We start from the raw sequence: 24,819 nt of genomic DNA, 5'->3' as shown, positions 1-24,819 counted from the left end.
AGGCTTAGTAACAGTGAAAACATCATCAGAATTAGGGTAGAGAAAGAGGAGTGTTGTTTTTTGTTTGTTTGTTTAGTTGAGGGAAAGGAATTGAGATGAGCAATTGTTGTGAAAAGTGAGATTTTGAGGAGGAATACGGGTAAGAAAGAATCTTGCAATCTCTCTCTGTGTTACATGGCATGGTTCTTTCCTGTAAACATCCTAAAGATGGTAAAGGCATATGTGACTCTTGAGAATTTTAGAGAATTGGATTTCTTTGTGCATTTAGTCACTGAATGCCCTTAAGAAAGATTTTTGTGTTTTCCGAATTAGAATCAAAATGTGTTTAGTATACACATTGTTTAGGTGCTGAGATTGATGGGCATTAAGAATGGTCCAGAAGGCTCAGGTCACTTGACTGCCCCATGGCAGACTCCGTGGTACAAGCTGTAGTGGCAGAGGGAGCTCCCGTCATCATCTTTGACGTCTTCACAATACTCTGGGTTGTCCTGACATGGTTTGGGAAATCTGCTTCCTGAAAAATAAAAATAAATGTAGATTGTGAAGGGCTGCCAGAATCTGAGAGGAAAGAGATGTGGACAAATAAATCTAGTAGGGTTTAGTAATAGACATAGTGTGCGATGAAGGAAGGAGGTGTTTTTTATTTTTGGAAAGATACACTGAACGCATTTACTGGTTACCTGTGGGGAGCAGTTTAGTGTGGGCTCAGGAAGGGAACTGGGAAGGAAAAGGACTTAATTTTTTTAACTTTGTGCACTTCTTCATGGTTTTATTTTACTTTTAGTAACACAAATATTTATTTTTATGGTTAAAAGAAAAAAGGAAAAGATTTTTAAGATCCATATTTTAGCTAAAAATGTGAGTGATATGTCTGTATTACCATGAAGTTATTATGACAAACCTTTTGGAAGGTAAAACATTAGCCACACATCATGTTTATAAAATATTTACCTTTCAATTCAGTGGACCACATTGCTCTATATTTTCCAAAATAGTAGTTCTTAAGATGCACTTAAGAAAGATACTTAGGTACTCTTCATCAGAATCAAAACACTTAACATACACGTTTTTGTTTCAATGTTCAGAATACTCTTGCTCGGGAATACATATGAAGTTTTTAGAAACATGGAGAGAGTTTAGAAATTTAGAAAATTTCTAAAGGTGCAAAAACGGCTCTGGATGTAGGTTGGGTTCCTCTGAAGCACAGGTCCACAGGCTCACTTTTCTCTTTTCCCGGTGTGAAGCGCTGAAGGTGATTCTCGTCTGCTTTGAGAGGCAGCTCGGAAGCCAGTGGTACTGGCTGAGCCTCCAGGTGAAGGAAATGGCTCTGCGGAAGGTGGGAGGCCTGGCCCTTTGGGACTTCCTCGACTTCATCGTGCGGACCCGAATACCCATCTTTGTGCTTTTGCGCCCTTTCATCCAGTGCAAGGTGTGGTGTGTGCTTCTCCTCCTGAAAGTGGCAAGCTCGAATAAATGTGTGGCTCTCTACTGAGGCAGGAATATGGCAGGAGTGCTCATAGTACCTACCGTTGCCAGTTAGTAGGGCCGGTTAATACCATGCTTGATGAGAAAATCACCCAAAAATATATTCCAGAGGATAAAATTTCACACTAGAAATGCCTTCACAGTAAGAGCTTTATTGGAGTCTGTAAAACTTTGCCCACTCCCTACTAATCATCCTCCACTCTACCCACCCAAAAGATTGGTCCAGTGGAATAGTTTGGAGAATCTTCTATCTTCAGTGGCATGACTGAGATCTGATTTTAAATAAACATATGAAAAACATAGGATACGTAACGTATGTTTTTCCTCCAAGATCCCCATTACCCATCTATGTTTGTTCTTTCTATGCCCCAATTTCTTAGGGTAGTGATTTAAAACAATATAATTATTAAGCACTTCCTGTGTAAAGTGCCATTCTAGGAACATCACATGCATTACCTTATTTATTCCTCGCAACAATGGGTACATCAATTAGCCCATTTTACTGATGGAAAATTGAGGCCCTGAGAATGTTATGCCTTCCTTTCAGCTGCTGGCCCAACCAGCAGAGAATCATGAAGAGCTTTCTGCCCGGCAGCATATTGCCGACCAGCTGGAGCGGCGCTTCATACCACGCCCTTTGTGTAAGAGCTCGCTCATTGCTGAGTTCAACAGTGAACTAAAAATTCTAAAAGAGGCAGTTCATAGTGGATCGGGTGAGTGTGCCTGAGAGTGTTGTGAATTTGTTTTGACTAATGGAACTCACAGCCTACAAAGAATCCCTCCATCCAGGTCACCACACTTTTTGGAACTATGAATACGTTAGGCATTTTGGTACACTACTAGATTTGACGATTTCTAATTAGTTAGCCATTTGACCACTACTAGATTTGACTTCCTCTTTTGTCAGTAACGAAATAGAAATTAAAAGGATATCATAAGAATTTAGTTTTCTTCCTTTTCTGTATATTTTTTAATCTTCATTTTAGTAGTTAATCTCTTTCTTGAATATTTAATTGGAGAAAACATGGTTTAAATTATTATCTTTATTTCCTTTTTGAAAAAGAGAAGGGGGACATTCATTTATTGAACTTCTATTTAATGGTAGATTATTTCCTTTAAGCTATACAAATACCTTCAAGGTGTATAATTGAAAGTCCCTGTAAAGAATGAGGAAACAGACACAGTAGAAAATAGGTAAATAATTTACAAGTAAATAACTTACTACTATCGCATAGAAAATGATTATTGTAAGGGGATTTTTCAACCAGATCGGTATGATTGATTTATAAAGCCTTTAACTTTAACTTTTCACACATCGGAAGGGGAAGGATTCCCTTAGAGCTGGCTAACTAGGAGGTACTTTCTTTACATTATTTTACATTATTCTACAGGTATTCTTTGAGACTACATTGCTTTCTTTCTTATATCCTCAGATTACTGAGGGAGGAAAATAAATCATTATTTGCCATTAGAGGGCAGTCATTATCCACAAGTAAAATGTAACATGTGATAGGTTTTCTTTTTTGTGGGAGGGAAGGGTTATTTCCTTTCTTTTGAAAGCTTTTATTGTTCTTTGCAGACAATGTGGTAAAAACAAAAAAAAACAAGTATAATCCTGGTGAAGTTTACACATTATCATTCAAATATTTTACTTTGTAATAAAATAACCTGACATAGAAATGAGGGGTATTTTATAGGTTGTAATTTCCAGAAAATGAGAATGAGAACAGTTTTGATTATGCATTCTGATGGTGGGGTTCACATCAGACAACTTATTTATTACTTTGATATGTTTGTGTCAGATAAGACGTATTTCTTAGTAAAAATTGCCAAGTTGGAAGTTACAATTCAGGTCAAAGTTAATTTGCATCCTACCAACCTTGGAAAATAAAATAGAAAACCAATAAGAAAGGCAACAATGTCAAAGCATTTAATATTGTTACAGATGTTATGTTCTGGCAAGGGAACTATTTAATTATATCAGTGGCCAATATTGATTCTTTAAAATAAAAAATCCCCACTTTCATTTGCAACTTTGTTATAAAGATCATTTGTCTGGGACACATTATTTAACGAACCCTTCCTAAAAATTACAAGTGACCAGGGAGGACTTTGAAGCAGACATTTAAGATTCTCACCATGCATTTCCTTTGGTCTCTCGAATCCTCTAGCCTACCAAGGCAAGACATCCATCAGTACCGTGGGCACCTCCACCTCTGCTTACCGCCTGAGTTTGGCCACCATGTCCCGCTCTAACACAGGCACGGGCACTGTCTGGGAGCAGGAGAGTGAGCCATCCCAGCAAGCTTCGCAGGACACCCTGAGTCGGACTGATGAGGAAGATGAGGAAAGTAGGTCATTCCAAAGAATCTGGGTGGAAGACACGGCTTGGCCATAGGAGCAGGGGCGTGGGAAGGATTACTGCCCTCTGACCTTTTCCACTTCTGATCCCCAGTCATTTTTACAGAAGGAGTTCTAGGGAAAATATGACTGATTCCATGACTCCTAATGCCTGTTTTTCTATACATTTCTTGATATCCTTTGGTCATTTAAAAAGAATTCAGGAAAAAAGTAAATCGTTAGTGACTCCTCAATTTTCTTTAAACCTGTATAGTCAACTTTTTCCACTAACTCCCATTTAAATTGTGGATAACTAACCAAGAAAAGCACTTACTCTCATTTTTCCTGGACATCTTGCTTAGAGGGTTGATCGGCACCTAAATGGCCTCATTAGGCAAGGAAAAGTGAGCCGTGTATATGCCTAGGACTCAGAAAAGACCAGTTGGCTCTGCCAGCCAGTATGTAAACCAGCAGGCTGTCTTGAGGGGAAGTACTCCAAATTTGAGTTAAGAGAGTCCCCAGTGACTAGGTCAGCCCAGACGCTTCTAAGGCATGTGCTAGAGATTTGGTGTTATGACATGAGGAGAAATACTACATGTATATGCTTCACAGGAGGTTATAAAAAGTAAAATTAGGGTGAAAGATTCCATTAAATGCTACTGTCATTTCAGGAGTCTTAAAATTGCATAAATTATTTTCCACTTGTATGTTAAGATACTCTGATATAATGTTTATAGCAAAGTTGTGTTGTCAATGCCATATGAATGAGAACAAAGTTTAGATCTTCACTCAGAGGCTCTCCATACCAAACAACAACAAAAAGCTCTACTCTGAACTAAATTAAATAGAAGAAATGAGAGTTGAGGTTAGAATTTTAATTAACTAAGATGAATGAAAGTGTTTTAATGTGCTACGACAGTTGGGAATGTAAGAGAAGAGAAAAAATAAATGCTTTGTCAGTACTTACCAGTAATATTTGCAGATTTAGCTTCAGCATTGATCAAAGGAAAAATCATGTTGTCCTGCGGCTGGCCTGTAGACACATTTGTGTCTAAATCACCCTGGTGACTGCTCATGAAAACACAGCTAAAGTTGTAATTAGGGAAATCTTGACTGAGAAAACACCATGAAAGAGAAAAGGATCAGCAGTTTAAATATCCATTAAGTATGGGTAAAACTTAAAGAAAATCCATTTTCTCTTTAATGCTTGAAGTAGCCTCTCCCAGCAATTCTTATTAATTATAGGAAATGATATCACCTATTTTTGTAGAGCTAAATATATTTTGCAGGTAACCTTATAAATAATGGATGACCTAAGCTGTAGGAAGGAGCAAGGGAAGAAAAGTAAGTAAGACTTAAACAGGGATATCACTGGCCAAAAGCCAACACTAACATACTGATGAGGCAGCAGGCGGATTGGGGAGCCATGCAATTTTTTGCTTATATCTCTGATCACAGACATCACAACGATCCCAATGAAAGCAAGATTGCTAACAAATGGTATCGTGTCTTTGTGATATGGGTGTGTATTAATTTAAACAGGGAGAGGTATGAAAACCAGTTCATTGTTTTGAATTCAACTTCCTTACATGCAATAATCAGACTTGTATTAAGGCCTATCAGGTATAAGATAAGCAAGAAGGAAGTATGAGACAGATACGTTCTCTGCTTTCTAAGACCTTATAATAAATATAGTTATGTAGAGGAGATGAGAGACATTTACAATAAAGAACACTGAACAAAAGAGTTAGTGGAAGACAGCACGTGATTAATCACCAAACAAATACTGGGGACATAAGTGTTAAGTGATATGTGAGTACAAATAAGGGGGAATGATCAATAGGATTTGGGAAAGGCCTTTGTAGAAAAGCTCAATCTATCCTACCACGTTTTTTTATATTTTTAAGGCACACTTGTTTATTCTCTTCCCTGTGGACACATGTAAAAAAAAATATCATTCTATAACAAGAATCAATTGTAAGTCAGTGATTATATAGCAAATTAAAATTGCTAGCACTTTTTATATTCATGGTTTGATTTGAAATAAGTTCAATGAGAAATATGATTACTTTGGTATTTTAAATAAATAGTATCAGATGATCTTATATGGTAGCACACATTCTCCAAAACTCAATATGTTTATCAAAGAATGTTAGTGTTCATCAACAAACAACATAGCTCTTTTAGAATTAGGTCACTTTGTCGTAAATACTGTGCTAAAGCTAATTTTCATATGAATTTGAGTACATTGATTTCTGCTTCTGGCTGGGCACAGTGGCTCACACCTGTAATCCCAGCACTTTGGGAGACTGAGGCATGTGGATCACCTGAGGTCAGGAGTTCGAGACTAGCCTGGCCAACATGATGAAACCCCATCTCTACTAAAAATACAAAAACTAGCCAAGCGTGGTGTTGTGCGCCATTAGTCCCAGCTACTCTGGAGGCTGAGGCATGGGAACCACTTGAACCTGGGAAGCGGAGGTTGCAGTGAGCCAAGATAGAGCCAGTGCCCTCCAGCCTGGGCAACAGAGCGAGTCTGTGTCTCAAAAACAAAAAACAAACCAAAACCAAAAAAGAAACATCTGCTTCTATGGAGAAAACAAGATCACATACTTAAATTTTAAAATTTTAGTTAAAATAAGCATTTATTTCTTAATTTTATAGCTTTCAAATATTTTTCCTAAAAATATCTGAAATTGTCTTTCCCTGAGCAGTCTAGAAATTAGTAACTGTACTGAATGCGGTTTTTGAATGTCAAGGAAATGTATTTGACTCATTCAGTAACAAAGTCCCCTGAAGTATCTATGGAATGTTTTTAAAAAATTATGTGCTAGCTTTTCTCAAATCTTAAATTTGCTGATGCCTGTTGACTTTCACAAATAGCCTACTTGTAAAAATTTACATTTATTTCATGAAGGATGTTCTAGTGGAGAAGGGTGGGAGATGTATAGATGTGAAGAATTATTATTACCCCCAAAGGTCTAAGTTTTTTTTAATCTGTATGAAGGGATCAGTGATAATTTCACTTTACAGACAGCCGTAAGTTGTATACAAGCCAAGGACAGAACCCAAGTACAGCTTTGGTTGGGTTTTTCTGATCAGTGTCATAGTTTTTGTAACACTCTATTCCTTTGCCCCTTTTAGATGACTCTATAAGCATGCCCAGCGTGGTAAGTGAACAAGAAGCTTACCTCCTGAGTGCCATTGGAAGGAGGCGATTTTCCAGCCATGTCTCCAGCATGTCTGCACCTCAGGCTGAGGTGGGCATGCTACCCAGCCAGAGGTAAAGAGCTATGGTTATATTATACTCTGCATTTGGAGGCAAAGTTATAAATTCTGAAAATACACTCCTGTTATTCTACAAAGACCGAAAGAGAAGCAAGCAATGGTAATGCTTTTAGATAGATCATGCCACAAAGGATTTGTCAGCTAGGTTCCTGCAGGCAACACTTTGCAGTTTTCTAAGCCAAGCTAGTAGAAAGGATCCCAGTTTCTCATCCAAGTATTGTCTCTCCTTAAACATTTTCCATAGACACATGGTTTTCTTTCTGTTGTCAAATGACATTCTTATATTTCAGATTTATCATTAGCTAAGCTAATGATGGGTACTTGGCAAGAGTTAGGACCATCTTTATGTATTTGGTAAAGTTTAGGCTTCTGATATATTATTAGGATTCAGTTATAGGTAGTGACGCTTAACCAAGCAGAAAAGGATCTGTGCCGCTGCGTGTGACCTCGGGCAGGCCATTTAACTGTAATCCAGTTCTTTCCTTCGTAAAATGAAGAGGTTTGCTAAAATGACCTTTAAGGTAACTTCTCCATCTATAGTTCTGTGATTCCATGACAAAACCCCTTTGAATATTTTATTTGTGTGTCCTGTCTTTTAAGAATGTTGGTAAAAAAAAAAATCCAAGATATGTATATACAACAAAAGTATAATGAAAATGATCTGACATGAGACAAAACATTTATCTTCAGTAGATAAATGTTTTGGAACCAATGATATTTTCACTTCAGGACTGAGTTTTTCAAGGAATTGACCTTATGTGATTTTAGTGTGTTGCTTATTTTTAATACCTATAGATTCATTGTAGTACAATTCACACATGGAAAATAATAAAATTCAGGGCATATTGTGATGTTCACATAAAACCAGTTTATGTGTAGGAATAATTATCCTGTACCCACATCCTTTAGCAAATGGTTCATGGACTACACAGATGAAATAAAATTTGTGAAATAAAGGCCAAGTTTGGAGAGTATCAAAGAATAGGGTAAAATGATAAATCATTAATAAGCAAGTTGTATACTTTTTAAGAAGGCAATGTTTTATGTAAGTACCATTTAATTATTACAAAGATTAATGCTATGTAAAGGTTTGTATCATTGTAAGAAATTGTTTTACCTACTATTTGGCAATTTTCCTTTGAAAAGAAAGTCTTATAAACAAAGAGTGTGAACAAAATCAAAGCCAAACAATAACATGTCCAAAAAAAGATATAAAGCCACACAAGCAGCTAACATTGGTAGCTATCAGTGTATTTTTAATGTGCATAGTTCTATGAAGACTGTTTTAAAACATCAATTATTTGAAAGTTTTATTTAAATTATAGAATTGTAGAAATTTCATAGAGGTTTTTTGTTGTTATTTACCTAAAATAACCAGGCCATCAATTTCCTTTTTACATATTCATTAAGGGGTCAAGTTGATTGCAGGGAGAAAATTTGTCCTATCATACATATCTTGATTGTACATTTTCTTGTTTTCTAGAAATCAAGAAAAAATAATATAGTTAAATAGTTTGGGCTTCATTCATATTTTGGAAGACTAGTGAAGGTAATAATACTGTGTCTGTACATAAGAGAAGTGAGTCTCTTCCTAGAGACAGAGGCTGTTTTTATGGTGTACTTTTAGGTGAGCCTCAATTCTTTGGGGCCAGGCACTCCAGTTTTCTAAATGGTTTAGTTCTCTCCAATTTAACCAGTATTTATTGAGTGCCTCACAGATGCTTAGCTCAATGCGAGGCGCTGAAGGAAGGATAGATCAAGCATGACAGTTTCTGTTCACAAATCTCAGTTCAGCTACATACATATCAATCGATAAACAATTTAATTATTCTCTCACCAACCTGACAGGTTTCTTCTTTTGGCATTTACAATTCAGTCACTAGAGGATGGAGAGTAAGGAGGTAAATGCGAGTTCCATGTGAATTTTCCAAGATATCTTCCTTCTGTTTGTTTACTTGCATTTTCACTGCAAAATTAGCAGGGAAAGTTGTGTTCTTTCTTTGCTTTTCTTAATGGCATCAGTTCCAAGAGCTTGGTTGTGGCAGTTCATGGTAAGTGGTTTCTGTGTGCTAACATTAGAATGCACAAGAAAGAAGCAGGGTCCTGGTCAATGAAACACCATGTACATAAGACAGGTTAAAAATAATCACCACCTAGTCAAATGGTTACCAAAGGAAGTGATAGTTTCATCTTCTACAGATTCATTCTGCAATGTGTTTCAGAGCCTATGGGCCCATTTGGAGTTCATTTTAACTCTTGACCAATAAATAGGTTACTCCTCTGAGAGTTGTATCCATCCAAAGCCCTTCCTCCCCCATTGCCTTGAGTCCTATGTCTTGACAAACCCAGCACAAGGTGAAATGGTTGACTGTCTCCTTTTCCTTCCTTGTTCTGTTAAATCTATTTATTTTTGGTTCTTGGAAGCAGAAAATTGCATGCCTTTTTTCTTTTTTCTTTTTTTTCATTTTCTTTCCCTAAATGCTTCATTTCCCTACCCCTCCTGCAGTGAACCTAATGTCCTCGATGACTCCCAGGGCCTGGCCGCCGAGGGCAGCCTCTCTAGGTACAGTGTCAATGCTACCTGTCTATTGGTGTCTGTGCTGGGAAACTAGCTGTTCCCTGTCTTCTCTGTCTCTCTGTCTTCTCTGTCTCTTCTCGCCCCGTCTTAATATCTATTTCCATTCCTTGCCCTTTGTTGTTCATGAACATATGAGCCTGGAAGTCAAAGGTGTAGCAAACCCTCCTTCATTTTCAGCTTCAGAGCTCAATCTCAATCAAGTAAGCCTGAAAAGGTTACTTTAAAAAAATTTATATAATTCTTTATGGGGCGTTTCCCATGGATGTCTAAAAAGTTTGGTATGCCAAATGTTAAATTTATCCCATCTAATTATTCCCTCCCACACTGATATTTATTAAGAATTGTTTTTCAGAGGCCCATCATCAAGAAGCCCCTTATTAAATCAAGACAGGTCTTTTAACTAATACCATGGATGGTAAGAAAACAGACAATGATGTTATAAAATAGTAGTAATGTGGATACAATTTATATACTATAATTCCTTCTCTTTGATGCATGCTATTGGGCAGACTTCTATAGTAGCTTGTTCCAGCAACACTTATATAAAGAATGTCTGTTCTAGCACAAAGGTGACTCCAAAGCTTGCATGAAATGTCAGACACAAACATTTCTTGGTAAGTAAGAGAAGTCTTATGATGCAAATAATATAATGTCTTGGCTACTGGTTTAAAGCTTCAGAAAAGGGGACTGCACCTTTAACACTCAGATAAACCACGTCAAACATTCCTAATCTTGTGCTGTTGATTCACACCTCTCAACTAATCCTCATTAGGGGTAAGACTTCTTGTTCATCCTTAGAGTATCTTTGTGTTATCTCAAGAGATAACATTCCCTTTCAGGTTTGCACTATATAGTGAGTACAATACACCCATGTTTATTGCTTTATCACAAAGATGAGGAAATGTTGAGAGGCTGTTCCTGTGAAAGGTTGTCTTCTGTTTTCTTTGCATCTTGTTCAGATTTCACATTTTCTTTTGCAATTGAAAATGGGAAATTTAGTCCATCATCGGGTGTATTTTTTTTTTTTTAACCAGACCCATAATTCATGACATTCGTGTTTGCCAGCCCTCGCCTTGACAGATCAGTCTCTTATTGGTGGTAAATGTGGAAGTGCTGCAGAGTGAAGACTTAATTCCATTAGCAGGAGCTTTGGGGGCAAGGAGGAAGTTGAGAAACAAAATAGTCCTCAAGAGGACTTCCCTTTTTTGTTCATGGTGTTGGAAGAGATCTGAACCAAGTCTAGCAAGGATGGTCATTGCTTTCAAAGAAAGCAGGTATTTAATGTTTAAAATTACATGTGGGATGGGAACCTTGATTAGAAGACAATTTCAGTGTCCTACTGAGAGTAGAGAGTATTAAATCAGACTTCCGCTTAGCTAGCTTTGTGCTGGGGCTTTTCTAATTAGGCCAAATTCTACTCTTGATGAGTAAGGACTAGTACAGGGTTGGTGAAAGAAGGCAGGAGTTTGAGATTATTTTTATGAACTCTCCCAAGTATTTGGCCCTCTCTGGTAGGCTCAGGTTTCAAAGGACCTATTTGTAGTTTTCTAAACCAATTCAGTGTGTCCTGGTTCCAGTGTCAATGGAAATAAACACAAAGTTTTTGCTAGGTGAGACTGGTTCAGAGCCGAAGCTATTGATTTGTCTACAACTGAATTAGTCAGTCATGGTAGTACTTATGATGACTGTCTTACATCATCCACTGCTGATCCATTGTTTTCTGTGACCATTGTGTTTTAGTTCTGGGTGTGAGTCACCCAGACCCAGTTGTGGTCATTAAGAAATGGGAAGATGAGGCATTCACTTTGGCTTCTGAAATAATTCTAATAGCACAGAGGCGTTCTACCAACCAGTAGCACATCCACTTTTGCCATACCCTGTAAATTGTATCTCTTGAACTACATCATGTCACCAGGTTCTCTTTGGAGGAGAGGAACTTTTGGCATTTACTAGGAGGTTGGTTTATAAAATAGGAGATATACTTTTACTTCCAGATTTTCTTATTTTTGTCATGAACTTCCTTTAAGCTGCAGACTCTTAAAATCCTGAAGTAGTAAGGCACATAATTACACTTAGCGTGCACTCCAACACTGAGGACCTAAAATACACCCAAAGTAGTCCTAATGAAAATCTGGCCTTAAAGCTTAGAGAATATCAGGAAAATAATAAACTCTGCTGCTCCCACCCTCTTATAACATTTTACCAAACTTGCATGAGAATTTGCTTTTGAAAGTACATTTGTTTTAGACAAAAGGGGTAAGTTGGATGGAGTGGGCTAAATGAGGAAGAGACCAAGATAACCTGATGAATAAGTGGAAATCAATAAAAATTTTCCATACCTTTTGAAAATTGCTTCTAGGATTTTTTTTTAAATGTGCCAACTGGTTTCTTTTAGATTCATCCCCAGAAATAGCCTATTAGAAACACTGTGCTCTGCAGAAAAGATTCTTTGTATTGGAAATTAATAAACTGAAATAATATTCCATGGGAGAATTCTCTTCTCTAGAGAGTGTTGCTCTTAGAGATATAGAAATTCACTGTAGATGTTCCTTCTCTGTCTCTACCATGAAACATACACACATATCCATGGACATGTTTTCTCTCCAGAAGAATAGAGACATACAGAGGCTATTCAAGAACTTACGGCCAGATGTTTACAGCAAAGAATTAGATTTTGATTAGACATGTTAGAACATTTTGAAAGGCAGGAATTGACAGTCAACTCTTAATTAAAAAAAAAAAAAGGTTGTAATGCTATTTGATTTTGCAAGGATACTTTTAATCACAGTGAGAAATAAAAACGTTTAAACAAGACTATATAGTCTAGGTGAAAAGAAAGAAAAATAACCTCTATAGTGGAACCCATCTCATGATTATACACACTTTCGAAGCATAAAAACTTGGCAAGAACTCTTAAAGTACAAGAAACCAAAAAAACAAACAAACAAAAAAAACCTTTTTAAGTAGCTGAGAATTAATGACTAAGAAAATGTGTTGTGATACACAGATATCTACTTTGCCATTGCTAAATCAGTTCTCACGGTATATCTAAGATCCAGATTATTCCCTCTTTCAATGTGGTTTTAGCCTGTAATCTCTAAATTATGTGGCACTTAAGATACAGTTTCTCAGATGTTGCTGAGGTTAAGTAAATTTTAAACAATAATCTTTTATTGAGAAAAGGGGGAGTAGGATTTATTTTGCTGTGTATTTCCCTGCTCTCTACAGATGCCTTATTGCTCCCATGAAGTGCTGGCTTCATGCATTCCTGTCACAAGGCAATCACTCAGGGTAAACGATGATGCTGCATGTCTTTTGTGCCACCTCTAAATTTCTCTAACCATGTTAAAATTGAAACCAAAAGCGCAGATAAAAGCAATGAAAATATGAATGCAGTTTTCCATGTGCTGGTCTCACCTAGTGCTTCTACTTAAATTTTTAATTTATGGGAAATATATTTCAATCTATAATATTTTTATAATTTTGAAATGAGTGATATGATTTTTTTATTGCATTAGTGAATGGCCCTTGTTTACCTATCCTTTATACCTTATTTATAAAGTGCATCCTTTATAAAGGATAAAGTGTATATAGTGCATAAAGGATATACTTTATAAAATATATCCTTTATGCACTATATACCTCCATAGTATTAGGTATATATTCCAGTAGGAGAAGCATACATATTTATATACTGCAATCCAGGGCGTTATACTGATATAGGAGAGAAGAGGTCATTTATGTCAGAATTATCTTCCTAACATTCTTTGAATTTCCCTAGCTTATAAATTACTCCCTTGCATTTCAAAAAAGATGCTTTTGGTTTTTGTAGATAATATTGGTCACAACAGTTCTGCTGAACCCCAGTTGCATTTACTTCTCTAAGACCTAGATTATATGGTTTGCCATAGTGATATTTTTCATTGACTCAAAAATATAAGAGATTATTTACTCCTAAATATATTGTAAGATGTTAGCTTCAATTTAGAAAACTTTATTTGCTTATATCCTTATTGTTCCACCCTATTACATGGCCAAAACTGTGGAAATTAGTCACACCTCATTCCCAAGATTAAAAATTTTAGGAAACCTGGCTGGGCACCATGGCTTATGCCTGTAATTCCAGCACTTTGGGAGGCCGAGGCAGGCAGATTGCTTGAGGCCAGGAGTTTGAGACCAGCCTGGGCAACATGGTAAAACCCTGTCTCTACTAAAAATACCAAAAAAAAAAAAAAAAAAAAAAAAAAATTAGGTGTGGTAGCACACGTCTGTAATCTCAGCTTCTTAGGAGGCTAAGGTGAGAGAATCACTTGAGCTCAGGAGTTCAAAACCAGCTTAGACAACATGGCAAAACCCCATCTCTATAATAAAAAATAAATTAGGTGTGGTAGCACACGTCTGTAATCTCAGCTTCTTAGGAGGCTGAGGCATGAAAATTGCTTGAATGCAGGAGGTGGAAGATGCGGAAGATGCAGTGAGCCAAGATAGCGCCACTGCACTCCAGCCTGGGCAACAGAGCAAGACTCTTGTTTCAAAAAAAAAAAAAGAAAAATTTAGAAAACCAGTTTTCTCTGTTGGACAGTTTTAAGAAGTTGTCCCACTAGTCTGACATATTTCGGCAGATAGTCTCAACTTTTCAGAGCATGAAATAAATATTTCACTTATCTGAAAGGATTCAGTTGTCTATTGGAGTATGATATTTTGTGACCATAAAATACAATATAATATTTTAAAATTTGATTATCAAATATAACATTGTATTTCCCTAAAGGGAAAAATAATTTTGATTACTGCAGTTGTAGTAGGTAGGGACTATGATGGGACTGTTTCAAACAATTTAAATAAAAATTGGACATAACATAGAGAGGTGCTTAGTGAAAACCCCTTAGTCTTCTCCTGGTTCATTCTAGTATTGCACATCTTATAGTCATATATCACAAATCCTGCAGATGACTGAAATATTACATGATGTGGAGAGAAGCTAAATTGAAACTTTTTATATGCAACTTCAATTTGATATAAACCCCAGAAAAAGAAACATGATCTGTATAAATTATCATTGTGAACTTTTTTGGATGCTTATTCCTAACTGTACAGAGTTAAGCCAGCCTTCAGTATTCCAAATATAAACATGTTAGCAATCACATTTTTAGAGTGAGTATAATTCATAAGCTGGGATATTTCCAAGGATATATTTTGTAATTTCATCTTTGATGGGTGCATTCCATGATGAAATGCTATATCATTTACAGAACAGCTAAATACTAAAGCTATAAACTTGATACATCTCTTAGGTATAAGCCTCTCTATCCATAGAGAAAATTTCAGTGCTTATGATCCTCTCCTGGAATAATCATCATGAAATTACCATTATGTTTTGACATTTAACACTCCCTAAGTAACGTGAATTTCTTTTCTTTTCTTACACCATTTTTTTCTCACAATCACAGATTCCTGAATAAAACTGAGACAAGTGGACTGCCTCGATTTCATTTTCTCTGCCCTATTATTTTCAAAACATTTTATTACCTGCTTCCTTTTAGTATTCTAGAAGCAATAAACTCATTACAACATCAAATGTAAAACAAGAAAGCATGCTATGTACATCACTTTTCATGTTCACACCATTGTACATCAACTAACTTCTTTTCTCTACCTTAATGGGAGGTAGTTGGTAAGTATTAACCTCCTCTTAACGGCCAAGGGAACTGAGGTAACATTTAGATGTCAATGAAGAATCCATTCCAATGAAAGCTTTGCTTAGTATTAGGAGAAACTTGTTTCTACTTTTGTGCATATGGTTATTGAATACTCTTTCCAACTTAACAGACACGTTAACATGTATAATTAATAAGGAGATGTCATTTCAAACATGCCAGCAACTTAGTCTGGATTGCTTATCAGAATTTATTGCATTGTTCCTCTGGGGTAATTTTCTATCTTCATGGAAAGGTCATATCTGTTTCAACGTTATATATGTGTAAGGATAATGCACGTTGATCTTTTTGAAGTTGACATTCAGGAGAATGAGAAAGTTTAAAAAGCACCTGTTTTGGTACCCTTTATGAATTTTGTTATGGTGAACCCCAAATGGTGTAATTACATCCTTATTTCATAAAAACTGTGATAAACCCTATTTGGGAATCACATTGATTTTTTAGTGGAAACGTAAGACTTTTAAAAAATGACAAATGTGACTGTGTCAACTTTGTGATGATTAACCAATTATTAACACAAAAGGGGAAACATGTGATTGCCTGTCTCGCCACCAATTTCTCTCCTTACTACTGCAGCTGGGTATTTAAGTAGCTCTTTAAAAAAAAAAAAAAGGAAGTGAACAGATATAGTCTTTCTTTTCCCTGGACAGTTGCTGACTCTGGATTCCTCTGTGGAATATTATACTCTTACGAACTATCTGTAGATGACTCTCCTTTTGCAAAGGCAAAGCAGAAATTAATTAACCATTAACCAAAGAATCACATTGGCATCATCCACAGAATTGTAATATTCTCTGGGGCACAGGATACTTCTTTTCTTCACCCCCACTCCCATTATAAATACCTTTTATACATGCATGCAGAATGAAAAAGGACCATGGGCCCATGTCAGTATTTTCAGCTTCACTCAACACTAAAATAGCAACTATTTCCAGTCATTTTTGCATACAAAAGACACACATACACAGTAAATTTGGGGGGAGCAGGTTGTTGCTTTCTTAAACTGCATGGTATGTTTGAGTGCAGTTACTCGATTTTAAAGCTCCTGAGTTGTAATGATAGCTTAACTATAGCTATACTTTGCCAGCCTTTTAAATCTAAAACCATTTTTTAAAACAATTTGTTTACCCATGTGACTATTCATTTACTCGGTAGTCACAGAGACTTCAGGCTGCAAACATGTGTTGAATGTGCCCCTTCACCCAAATCAATTCTGTGTCTGATGTGTTCGATATTTGTCCATCTTATTTTCATTTAAATTGAAATTTTAAAAAGGTGTTCCCATCCATGTGATAGAGTTGTTTGTGTTTGTTTGTCACCACCGTTTCCCTTCCCCTTGGAAAAAAAAATTGAGATTAGAATATGACACCTTATACCTTTTGGTGGCTTCCAAACCAGGGGTGTGATCAAACCAATGTTTTCTGAATGATAGATACGGCATCAGTGATTGAAAACAGAATCTCAATTTTGGCAGCCTGGGGCTACAGGCCTTGTCCTCCCTCCCAAACCTTTGAAAACGCCCATCCCAGGGACTCTCCCAACCATCCTTCAAAGATAATGGTATCTTTGAAGTGACTGTATCATACAAGTGGTTTTGGCTAACACCCACCAGAGGACGGTCTCCTGTACTCTCTCTGGGGTACACTAACACTGTTGATGCTTGGCAGGGTGGCAAGTATACAGAGTGAACCTGGTCAACAGAACCTCCTCGTTCAGCAGCCGCTGGGGAGGAAGAGGGGCCTGAGGCAGGTAAGTAGACCCTTAAAGCACAAGAGAACCATCCTATGAATTGGAAGCTCTGTGTGATTTTTAATGCCCGTTTATATTAAGATATTTTGCTGCTGGGTGTGCCCGGAATCCCAGTTACTGGGGAGGCTGATGTGGGAGGATGCTTGAGCCCAGGAGTTAGAGTCCAGCCTGGGCAACATAGTAAGACTCTGTCTCTTAAAAACTAACTAAATAAAACAATGCATTTTTTAAAAAAATTTACATTTTGCATTCACCCTACCGAAAATAAGCAGCACAGAGCAACTTTAAAACGTGGTAAGTACTTAGGCAAGCCAGATGTTTCCATCTTCTCTTTTAGCTCTGAATGTTCTTATTAGCAAAGCTGATTATGTGGTAAAGTAAGTGGGGCTATAATTCTGTTTGTTCCTTACCCAGAAACCTTCTTTACCAGCCAAACTTACTGATAGAGGAAGATTTGTTATACAGTTAAGGCCTGTTTCTGCATAAAGGCAAAGAAAAACAAGTCCTTTCTTTCTCATTTCAAGATTATTTAATTTAAAGCAAACTGAAGTAAAGATCATCTTTACAGATTTCCTTAGATGGAGTTCTTTTACATCACTTGCTAAATAAAAATCTGAAAGTGGCTTATCACTGTTGCTTCCACAGGAGCTTCCCATTATTGATTGAGGTACCAGGCACTTGGCCAGCATCTGAGGTTTTAAAAATAAACCTCCCCTTTGAAAGCATATGTTCAACTATAAGTTTTAAATGAGCAATGAGCAAAGGCTGATCAGTAAGCAATAGTTATTCATTTTGCATCCTAAAATTACTGAAATTCTCAAGTTTATGATCTAAATTGTGTTAGTCAATGTTCTTGGCATATATAAAGGAGTAATAATTGGGAGATGAACTAGCTAAAGGCGATGTCAGAAGAAAATACTTATAGTTAAATATGCAGAAATAAATTTATCAGCTATAAATATAAGGAACAACCATAAGAATTCACAGAAACATATGAATAAAGAAACAAACAGTTTCCTCCTAAGTCGTTAGACCCTCTTGTAAGTTTTATCCTGCCTATTCTCTTTAGCTAAGACGTCCTCTACTGTCACGTCAGAAAACTCAGACTGAACCCAGAAATCGCCATGGGGCTCGGCTGTCAACCACTCGCAGGAGCATTCAACCTAAAACGAAGCCGTCTGGTGAGGCCTCCTGTGTCCCTTCTGACTATACCATTGACATGATGCCATGCAACTCAGCCAGGAAGGCTTACAAAAACCAAGCTGATGGAGATAAGCACACCTTTGGGGAGGTGCTAACATAAGGGAAGGAGTTTCCCAGAAAACTGTAGTGTCCTTTTTTTCTTCTTGCCGTTCCCCAATCCCTGTCTCTACCCCATGAACCTAGAACAAATGAAAGAGCCCAAGGTAAACCATTGATACTGGGAAATTTGACTATAAAAGGATGTGGTTTCTTTACTGAAGCCAAGAACTGGGCTTGCTATATGTGTCATTGAAGGTAAAGCTATGATGAATAATAGGGCCTTTTAAGTCCTGTTGGCTGTTGTTATGAGGAATGATCAACTTCAACTAACGCTCTATACAAATGTTATTTTAGGCCATTTATGTGAAAATGTTTTTTCTACCTAAGTCTTACTCTTTGTAAGAGGATAAAATCAAACATGCGCAAAATGTTCAAACATGCTCTCATTTATTAATAAACCAGCAATGTTTTTATTTAAAAAAAAATCCCCAGGAAACACTGGTTACAATCAACTGTTAAGCATTAACAGTTCATTTCCACCAACTTCTCCCCAATTTACTGTTTCACTTCTACCTGCAGCGGATCAGAAACGATCTGTGACCTTCATTGAAGCTCAGCCAGAGCCAGCAGCTGCCCCAAGAGATGCACTTCCTGCAACAGGCCAACTACAGGGCTGCAGCCCAGCCCCATCTAGGAAACCAGAAGCAATGGACGAACCAGTCCTTACATCTTCTCCCGCCATAGTTGTTGCGGATCTCCACAGCCTGTCTCCCAAGCAGGTGAGGGCACTAGAGGAACAGGCAAGGCTTGCTCCCTGTGTACTTACTTCTAGCAGCCACTTGGATATGCACATTTATTCCATATAATTAAGTCCAGGTCTGCAATGCTTTGTTATCCAAACAGATACTGCTCTTGCCATCATGAAAGAGAAAATCTGTATAAAGTGTAGCCAGGAATATATCTACTTAAGAAGGACCAAGGAAAGCCTTGGTATTTTTACTTAATGAAAAACCTAAGAGAAAATACTTTGCAGCTAAAACAGCTATTTACAACAAGTTTATACAGGTTGAGCATCCATAATACAAAAATCTGAAACCTGAAATGCTCCAAAATTTGAAACTTTTTAAGTGCTGATATAACATTCGAAGTTCATGCTCGAAGAAAATGCTTATTGGAGCATTTTGGATTTCAGATTTTTGGATTAAGGATGCTCAACCAGGTAAGTATATAATGCAAATATTCCAAAATCAGAATCCAAAGCACTTGTGGTTCCAAGCATTTCAGATAAAGGATAGCTGAAAGATAGTTCAATTAAAAAAAATAAAGTTACCAGTTTAGATAAAGCCTTTAAATATAGAACCTCTATGTCCTATAAGATGAAAGGAACTTTTTGTTTTAATCTTTTTCCTCATTGTTTTGCTATTTTTCCCGCTGACATTTTTCTTGTTTTGGTATATTTTTTCTTTTCATTTTTATAAAGGAATTCTTAGACTTTTACATTCTTCTCGTGTGGTATTTAAGGAAAACTAAAGGGCATTGTTACTGTATACATTTGTATAGTCTTTAATGGTTAGAAAACATTTTAACACTAAGCTTTATTATCTCATTTGATCCTCACAGTCTACAAGATAAGCAAGACAAAAAATTGTGTTCATGTTCCAGGTTCAAAAACTGAGGGTTAAAAAGATGGAAGGGCTTACATAATATCCTACCTATTACAAAGGCTGGAACTAGGACTAGCCATCTGATTCCTTTTCCCGTTACCACTAGACAACAACATTTTTTGATGTTCTTCTCTGGTACCCATCCTATCTTTCCATAATGTTATGATCCTTTCGATCACAGAGTGAGAACTTCCCCACTGAAGAAGGAGAAAAGAAGGAGGACACAGAAGCGCAAGGTGCTACTGCACACAGTCCACTCTCTACCCAACTCTCTGACCCTGATGACTTCACAGGCCTCGAGACATCCAGCCTCCTACAGCATGGAGACACTGTCCTTCACATCAGTGAGGAAAACGGCATGGAGAACCCACTACTGTCTAGCCAGTTCACCTTTACTCCCACTGAGCTGGGGAAAACGGATGCAGTCTTAGATGAGTCTCATGTTTAATTCTGTATCTTGTCAGCTCTGCAGGTATAGAGAAGACATGAAAGTGATCTCTCTACTACAAGTTCAATACTTTTGCTTGAAAAAGATTAATTACAAAATAGCACTTTACTTTTAATGGGTGGCACAAATCTGAATAGGTTTTGCTGCCAATACACATAATGTTTCATAAACATCTTAAAAGTCAATGGCTAAAAGGATTTAGTTGTGCAAAAATCATAAAACCAGGGAGGAATAAGGGGAAAGAGCCATTTCACTGTACATTGTTTATGATTCAAGAAGCCTTCAGCAGTTAAAAATATATACTATTCAGCACTGCTTTCAGAGAAATATTAATAATAGGATCTAAAAATAGAATGCAATTTTTTGAGATTACTCACATTATACATCTCATGCAAATATTTATTTTTATAGTTTTAAAAATATTAATTCAGGTTGGCTATATAAGTAGCAATTTACATTAAAAAATAAAAATATTACTTTGGGGAGACTAAATAACAAATAAGCCTGCAGCCATTTTTGTTTTGATTAACAATACAGCCATTTAGATGAAGAAAAAAATACTATATAGAGAGCTGTGGACTTTTAGATATTTATTTTTCAACTACCATTTTCATTGCATGTTGTAAATCAAAATGCAAATGGCATAAGATCATCCCATTTCATAATATATCGCATTAGAATATTAGAGAATATTCTAGAAATCATCAGAAATAATTCTGAATTAAGAACCTGAACAGCCTATACAATTATAAAAACCAAATGTAAATATAATCACTTAAAAGAGATGGTATTCCTATTCCTAGCCCTGACTACATCGATACCAAGATTAGAAGATACTGGAAAATGTGATTAGTTATACTTTTCCTTACAGTATCCTGTGCCTGCCCTGGAGGGCATATTTTCAAATATTAAGGTTAGTGTTGTTAGAATCGGTTTAATAAAATAACATTTTCTTAATAGAAACAATATTCTTATGATACTTGGAACATCTAAATTTATAAGGAAAAACGTATAAAGTAAGCAATTTCTTCATAGACACCTCCAGTTTATATATTTTACAAATAGGCCTTTAACTTGAAGTTCAGTTACTTCAAGAAAAGTGTAACACTTAGAAGGCTTGTGAGGCCAACACCTAGTGTGTTCCTGATCCTATAGCAGGGCTGTGCATCATGTGGTTCACAATTGAATTTCAAAATTTTAGCAGTTTACATTAGAAAACTGTTACCTAACAACTAAACATATACAAACTCATATACATACTTAAATTGGTATGGTGGTGTATGTGTGCGTGCGTGTGTGTATGTGTTTTAGTCCTCAAGATGAAGTTAAATATAGACTTTGATTACCCTGCAATGAATTTAAAACACATTCTGTATGCGAGTGTGTTGGCTGTGAAATGTATATGTATATAAAGAAGATACCTACTAAACACACCTTAATCATAAAGGAAAATTATTTTTTGTTAGAATTGCTTATTAAATAGGCATTGTTTATATTGTGGTTTGTAATTTCAAATATAATTTGGGGTTATGGTCCTATTCAGTAAGAGAATGAAAGATATCCATGAGTTAAAGATATAAGAACAAAACTAAAAATTTCAAATCTTAACAATTCAGAAAATGGAGGCAGTAAATGACCTCTTTTATGTTTTACAATATTTTCATGTTATTTACAGTTAATGCTGAAATAATTCTCAAGTGCAGGAATATAAATGTTAAGTGGTTTTATGATTCCAAGCTGATATATTTCACCTGTTAAAAATTATGCTGCTCACTTAGCATTAGAGGCCTTATGTTTGGTAATTACAAGTGTCTGGGCTATTGTGCGTCTCTATGTATGTGTGTGCTTTGTTCCAGTTTCTTGATTCAAATTATCTATGTATAATTGTATGAAATATTTAAATAGCAAAGAAGTCAAAGAAGATTGTTAAATATCCAACAAGTATCATAAATACCTTTATATGTATTTAAAAACTGTCGGGCTGTTTTGAACATGATTATGCTGGTCTGTCTGCCTTTTAGCCTGACTCCTTCACCCTTGTGTGTGGAAGTCTGTTAGAAACTTTCAATAAGCTAAGCAATGTTGTATCTTGCAAAAAAGCCTCCACTCTGAGAAACAGGGCCTTACAGAGTAGGAATGTTTTCATACTGGGACTACTGAAATTTTGCAGATGTGTGCATCTGTTCCATTTAAGGTGCCCTTAAATGTGTTGAATGTAATGTGTTGAATGTTTATGTGTAATGGCTAAAGTATCTATATGTATGTGCATAAAACTGTCACAAGATGTATTCTCAGGAATACTGTTACCTGGAGTTTGAAAGGAATAACTATTAAAAAAAAAGTTGGGGAAGATTAGAAAAAAGTTCAAGATAAATATTCAAAATATTATTAAGTACATGACTAAAAGCTAATTACTACATATGATAAATACAGTGTTGGTAATAGTAGATCATTTCTTTTAAGCCATGATGCTTAATGATATTAATCTTATTCAGAGGAAAAACAAAAAAGGTACCCACTTCCCATGTAGAAAAATTAGACTCAACAAAGAAGTTGCTTCTTCTGAAATTAACTTTTGAGAGACTTTGGAATAAACCATGTGTTATCCATGATAGTATGACTCAGATCCAATTAAAACAGTTTAAATCCTGGATATAGGATCTCCTATAGCAAAACATTTTACTTTTATTTTTCAGTATTTGCTGCTTTCTAGATTTCTATTAGATAAGCTATGTCATTTTTCCGAAAAAGAAACTGAGTTACTGAGTGCATTAAGACAAGGCACTGAGAGCTACAGTGTCAAAATCAAAAGGCATAAATGGGCATGGCAGTGCTGGTGGAAAAATCTGTGGTACTAGTTATCTGGTTAGGGCTTGTTGTACAGGCTGGGAGTAACTGGTTTGCTCTTTCAAGCCTCCAAGAGTACCTTAAACAAGGTGATAGCTCCTCTCTTCTTTACCATTATATTCCTTTAGTCAACAAAGAACTTTCTCCACTCTGCTACCCACCTCTGAGAGTATCGAAGATGAGAATACAGGGAAGAAAGGGTCATAAATGAATAGAATTATAGTCCAAAACATGAATTAAATAATCCTTCCTCAAGTTATAAAGGATACTTTAATAGAACAGTCTCCAGAATTTGCTGCTATCACACCAAGTCATGCTGTTGCCCTATGACCTCACACTTCCAATTCCATGACCTTGTCTTGCTAGGGTGTAAAAAGTCCCATTTCTTTTACTTTAGTGGGTTTCAACTGCAGCATTTTAGAAACAAATTTTGGTTTGACACTCAGGAGAATAAAAACAAGTTGAGGGCAGAATGTATTTGGAAAAGCTTAAGACAAATTTACTTATATTATTTTATGATCATTTAGGATTACAGATCAATTTACCTCCATAAATCTTTGAATAGTCACTGTGACCACAGGATGAAAATCCTGTATTAGCCATTTTATAGGTTAAAACAAAAGATTGACTACACAGCCGACTTCCCTCAGATAACTATGAAGTCTATTATGAGCATTGAATGACCAAAGAACATGGAAAAAATACATATGAATAAATACTGAAATGTTTATGAAAGATTTATGAAAGATATTAAGACTTCTGTGTTTAGGTATGCACATATAATAAAATACATCTAAGAACATTTAAGATGCCTGTTTCATTTCTTAATGTAGGGAATAGGTTGACTCATTCAGGAAGATGTTCATTTTGGATCCCTGGGGTGTGCCTTTGTTAATGCCTTGCTGTCCATCCTCCCGAGTCTGGCCTGAGGTCACCATCCAGTTAGACACCTCCAGTACACTCCCTGTCACCCCTCCCAACAAACTGAGCTCTACTCTACTCATGCTTTCTAAATCTACCTTTCAAAATAAAAATAAACTTCTCTGCCCAGGCTTTGACCTACTGGAATAACTGGTAGATTTCCCAGTGGGATTGTTAAAGATCTGGTTGTCCTCACAACGTGGCCAGAAACACCACGTGGTCCAAGTTACCACTTCCGTCTTTTATACAGAGTACAAAGTGCTCTATTCTGACCCCTTAACGATTGCTCTTGCTAAGTCCATTTTTTTCCCCCTCATGTGGTTTTACTTCTGTCTCTCTTTCTGACCTTAGGCACATTTAGCATCAGGATACTCTTATAAACCATTTCTGAACTGTGAACAGCACACAAACCTATCACAATTTGTGAATGAGCACTGGAGAGGTGTAGGGGTCAAGGGAAAACTTCCCCTTCACCCTCCAAAGGTTTCCTGAACATCACTGACAAAAAGAAGATTAACAGGATAAAAGGCATAACAACTT

The 24,819-nt window shown here is 36.4% G+C and overlaps 1 protein-coding gene across 2 annotated transcripts in view; it reads left to right on the top strand.

Annotated features, from left to right (window-relative positions):
• The window catches only part of UNC80 (unc-80 homolog (C. elegans)), a 230,726-nt gene extending 206,561 nt beyond the window's left edge, over window positions 1–24,165 (top strand). Inside the window, exons 56-64 of one of the 2 annotated variants that reach the window (XM_011932341.1) lie at window positions 1,245–1,429; window positions 2,033–2,198; window positions 3,657–3,836; window positions 6,970–7,108; window positions 9,620–9,676; window positions 17,076–17,157; window positions 18,227–18,338; window positions 18,979–19,178; window positions 20,245–24,165. In XM_011932341.1, the coding sequence (XP_011787731.1) occupies window positions 1,245–1,429; window positions 2,033–2,198; window positions 3,657–3,836; window positions 6,970–7,108; window positions 9,620–9,676; window positions 17,076–17,157; window positions 18,227–18,338; window positions 18,979–19,178; window positions 20,245–20,511 (1,388 nt within the window). In that variant the 3' untranslated portion in view covers window positions 20,512–24,165. The remainder of the gene's footprint in view (window positions 1–1,244; window positions 1,430–2,032; window positions 2,199–3,656; window positions 3,837–6,969; window positions 7,109–9,619; window positions 9,677–17,075; window positions 17,158–18,226; window positions 18,339–18,978; window positions 19,179–20,244) is intronic. The other variant, XM_011932342.1, reaches the window with a different exon arrangement.
• Window positions 24,166–24,819: the final 654 nt, after the last annotated feature.

The sequence above is a fragment of the Colobus angolensis genome, unplaced genomic scaffold, assembly GCF_000951035.1.
Source record: "Colobus angolensis palliatus isolate OR3802 unplaced genomic scaffold, Cang.pa_1.0 Scaffold95, whole genome shotgun sequence".
Classification (NCBI taxonomy): Eukaryota; Metazoa; Chordata; class Mammalia; order Primates; family Cercopithecidae; genus Colobus; species Colobus angolensis.
This window is presented reverse-complemented; position numbering and strand designations above follow the sequence as displayed.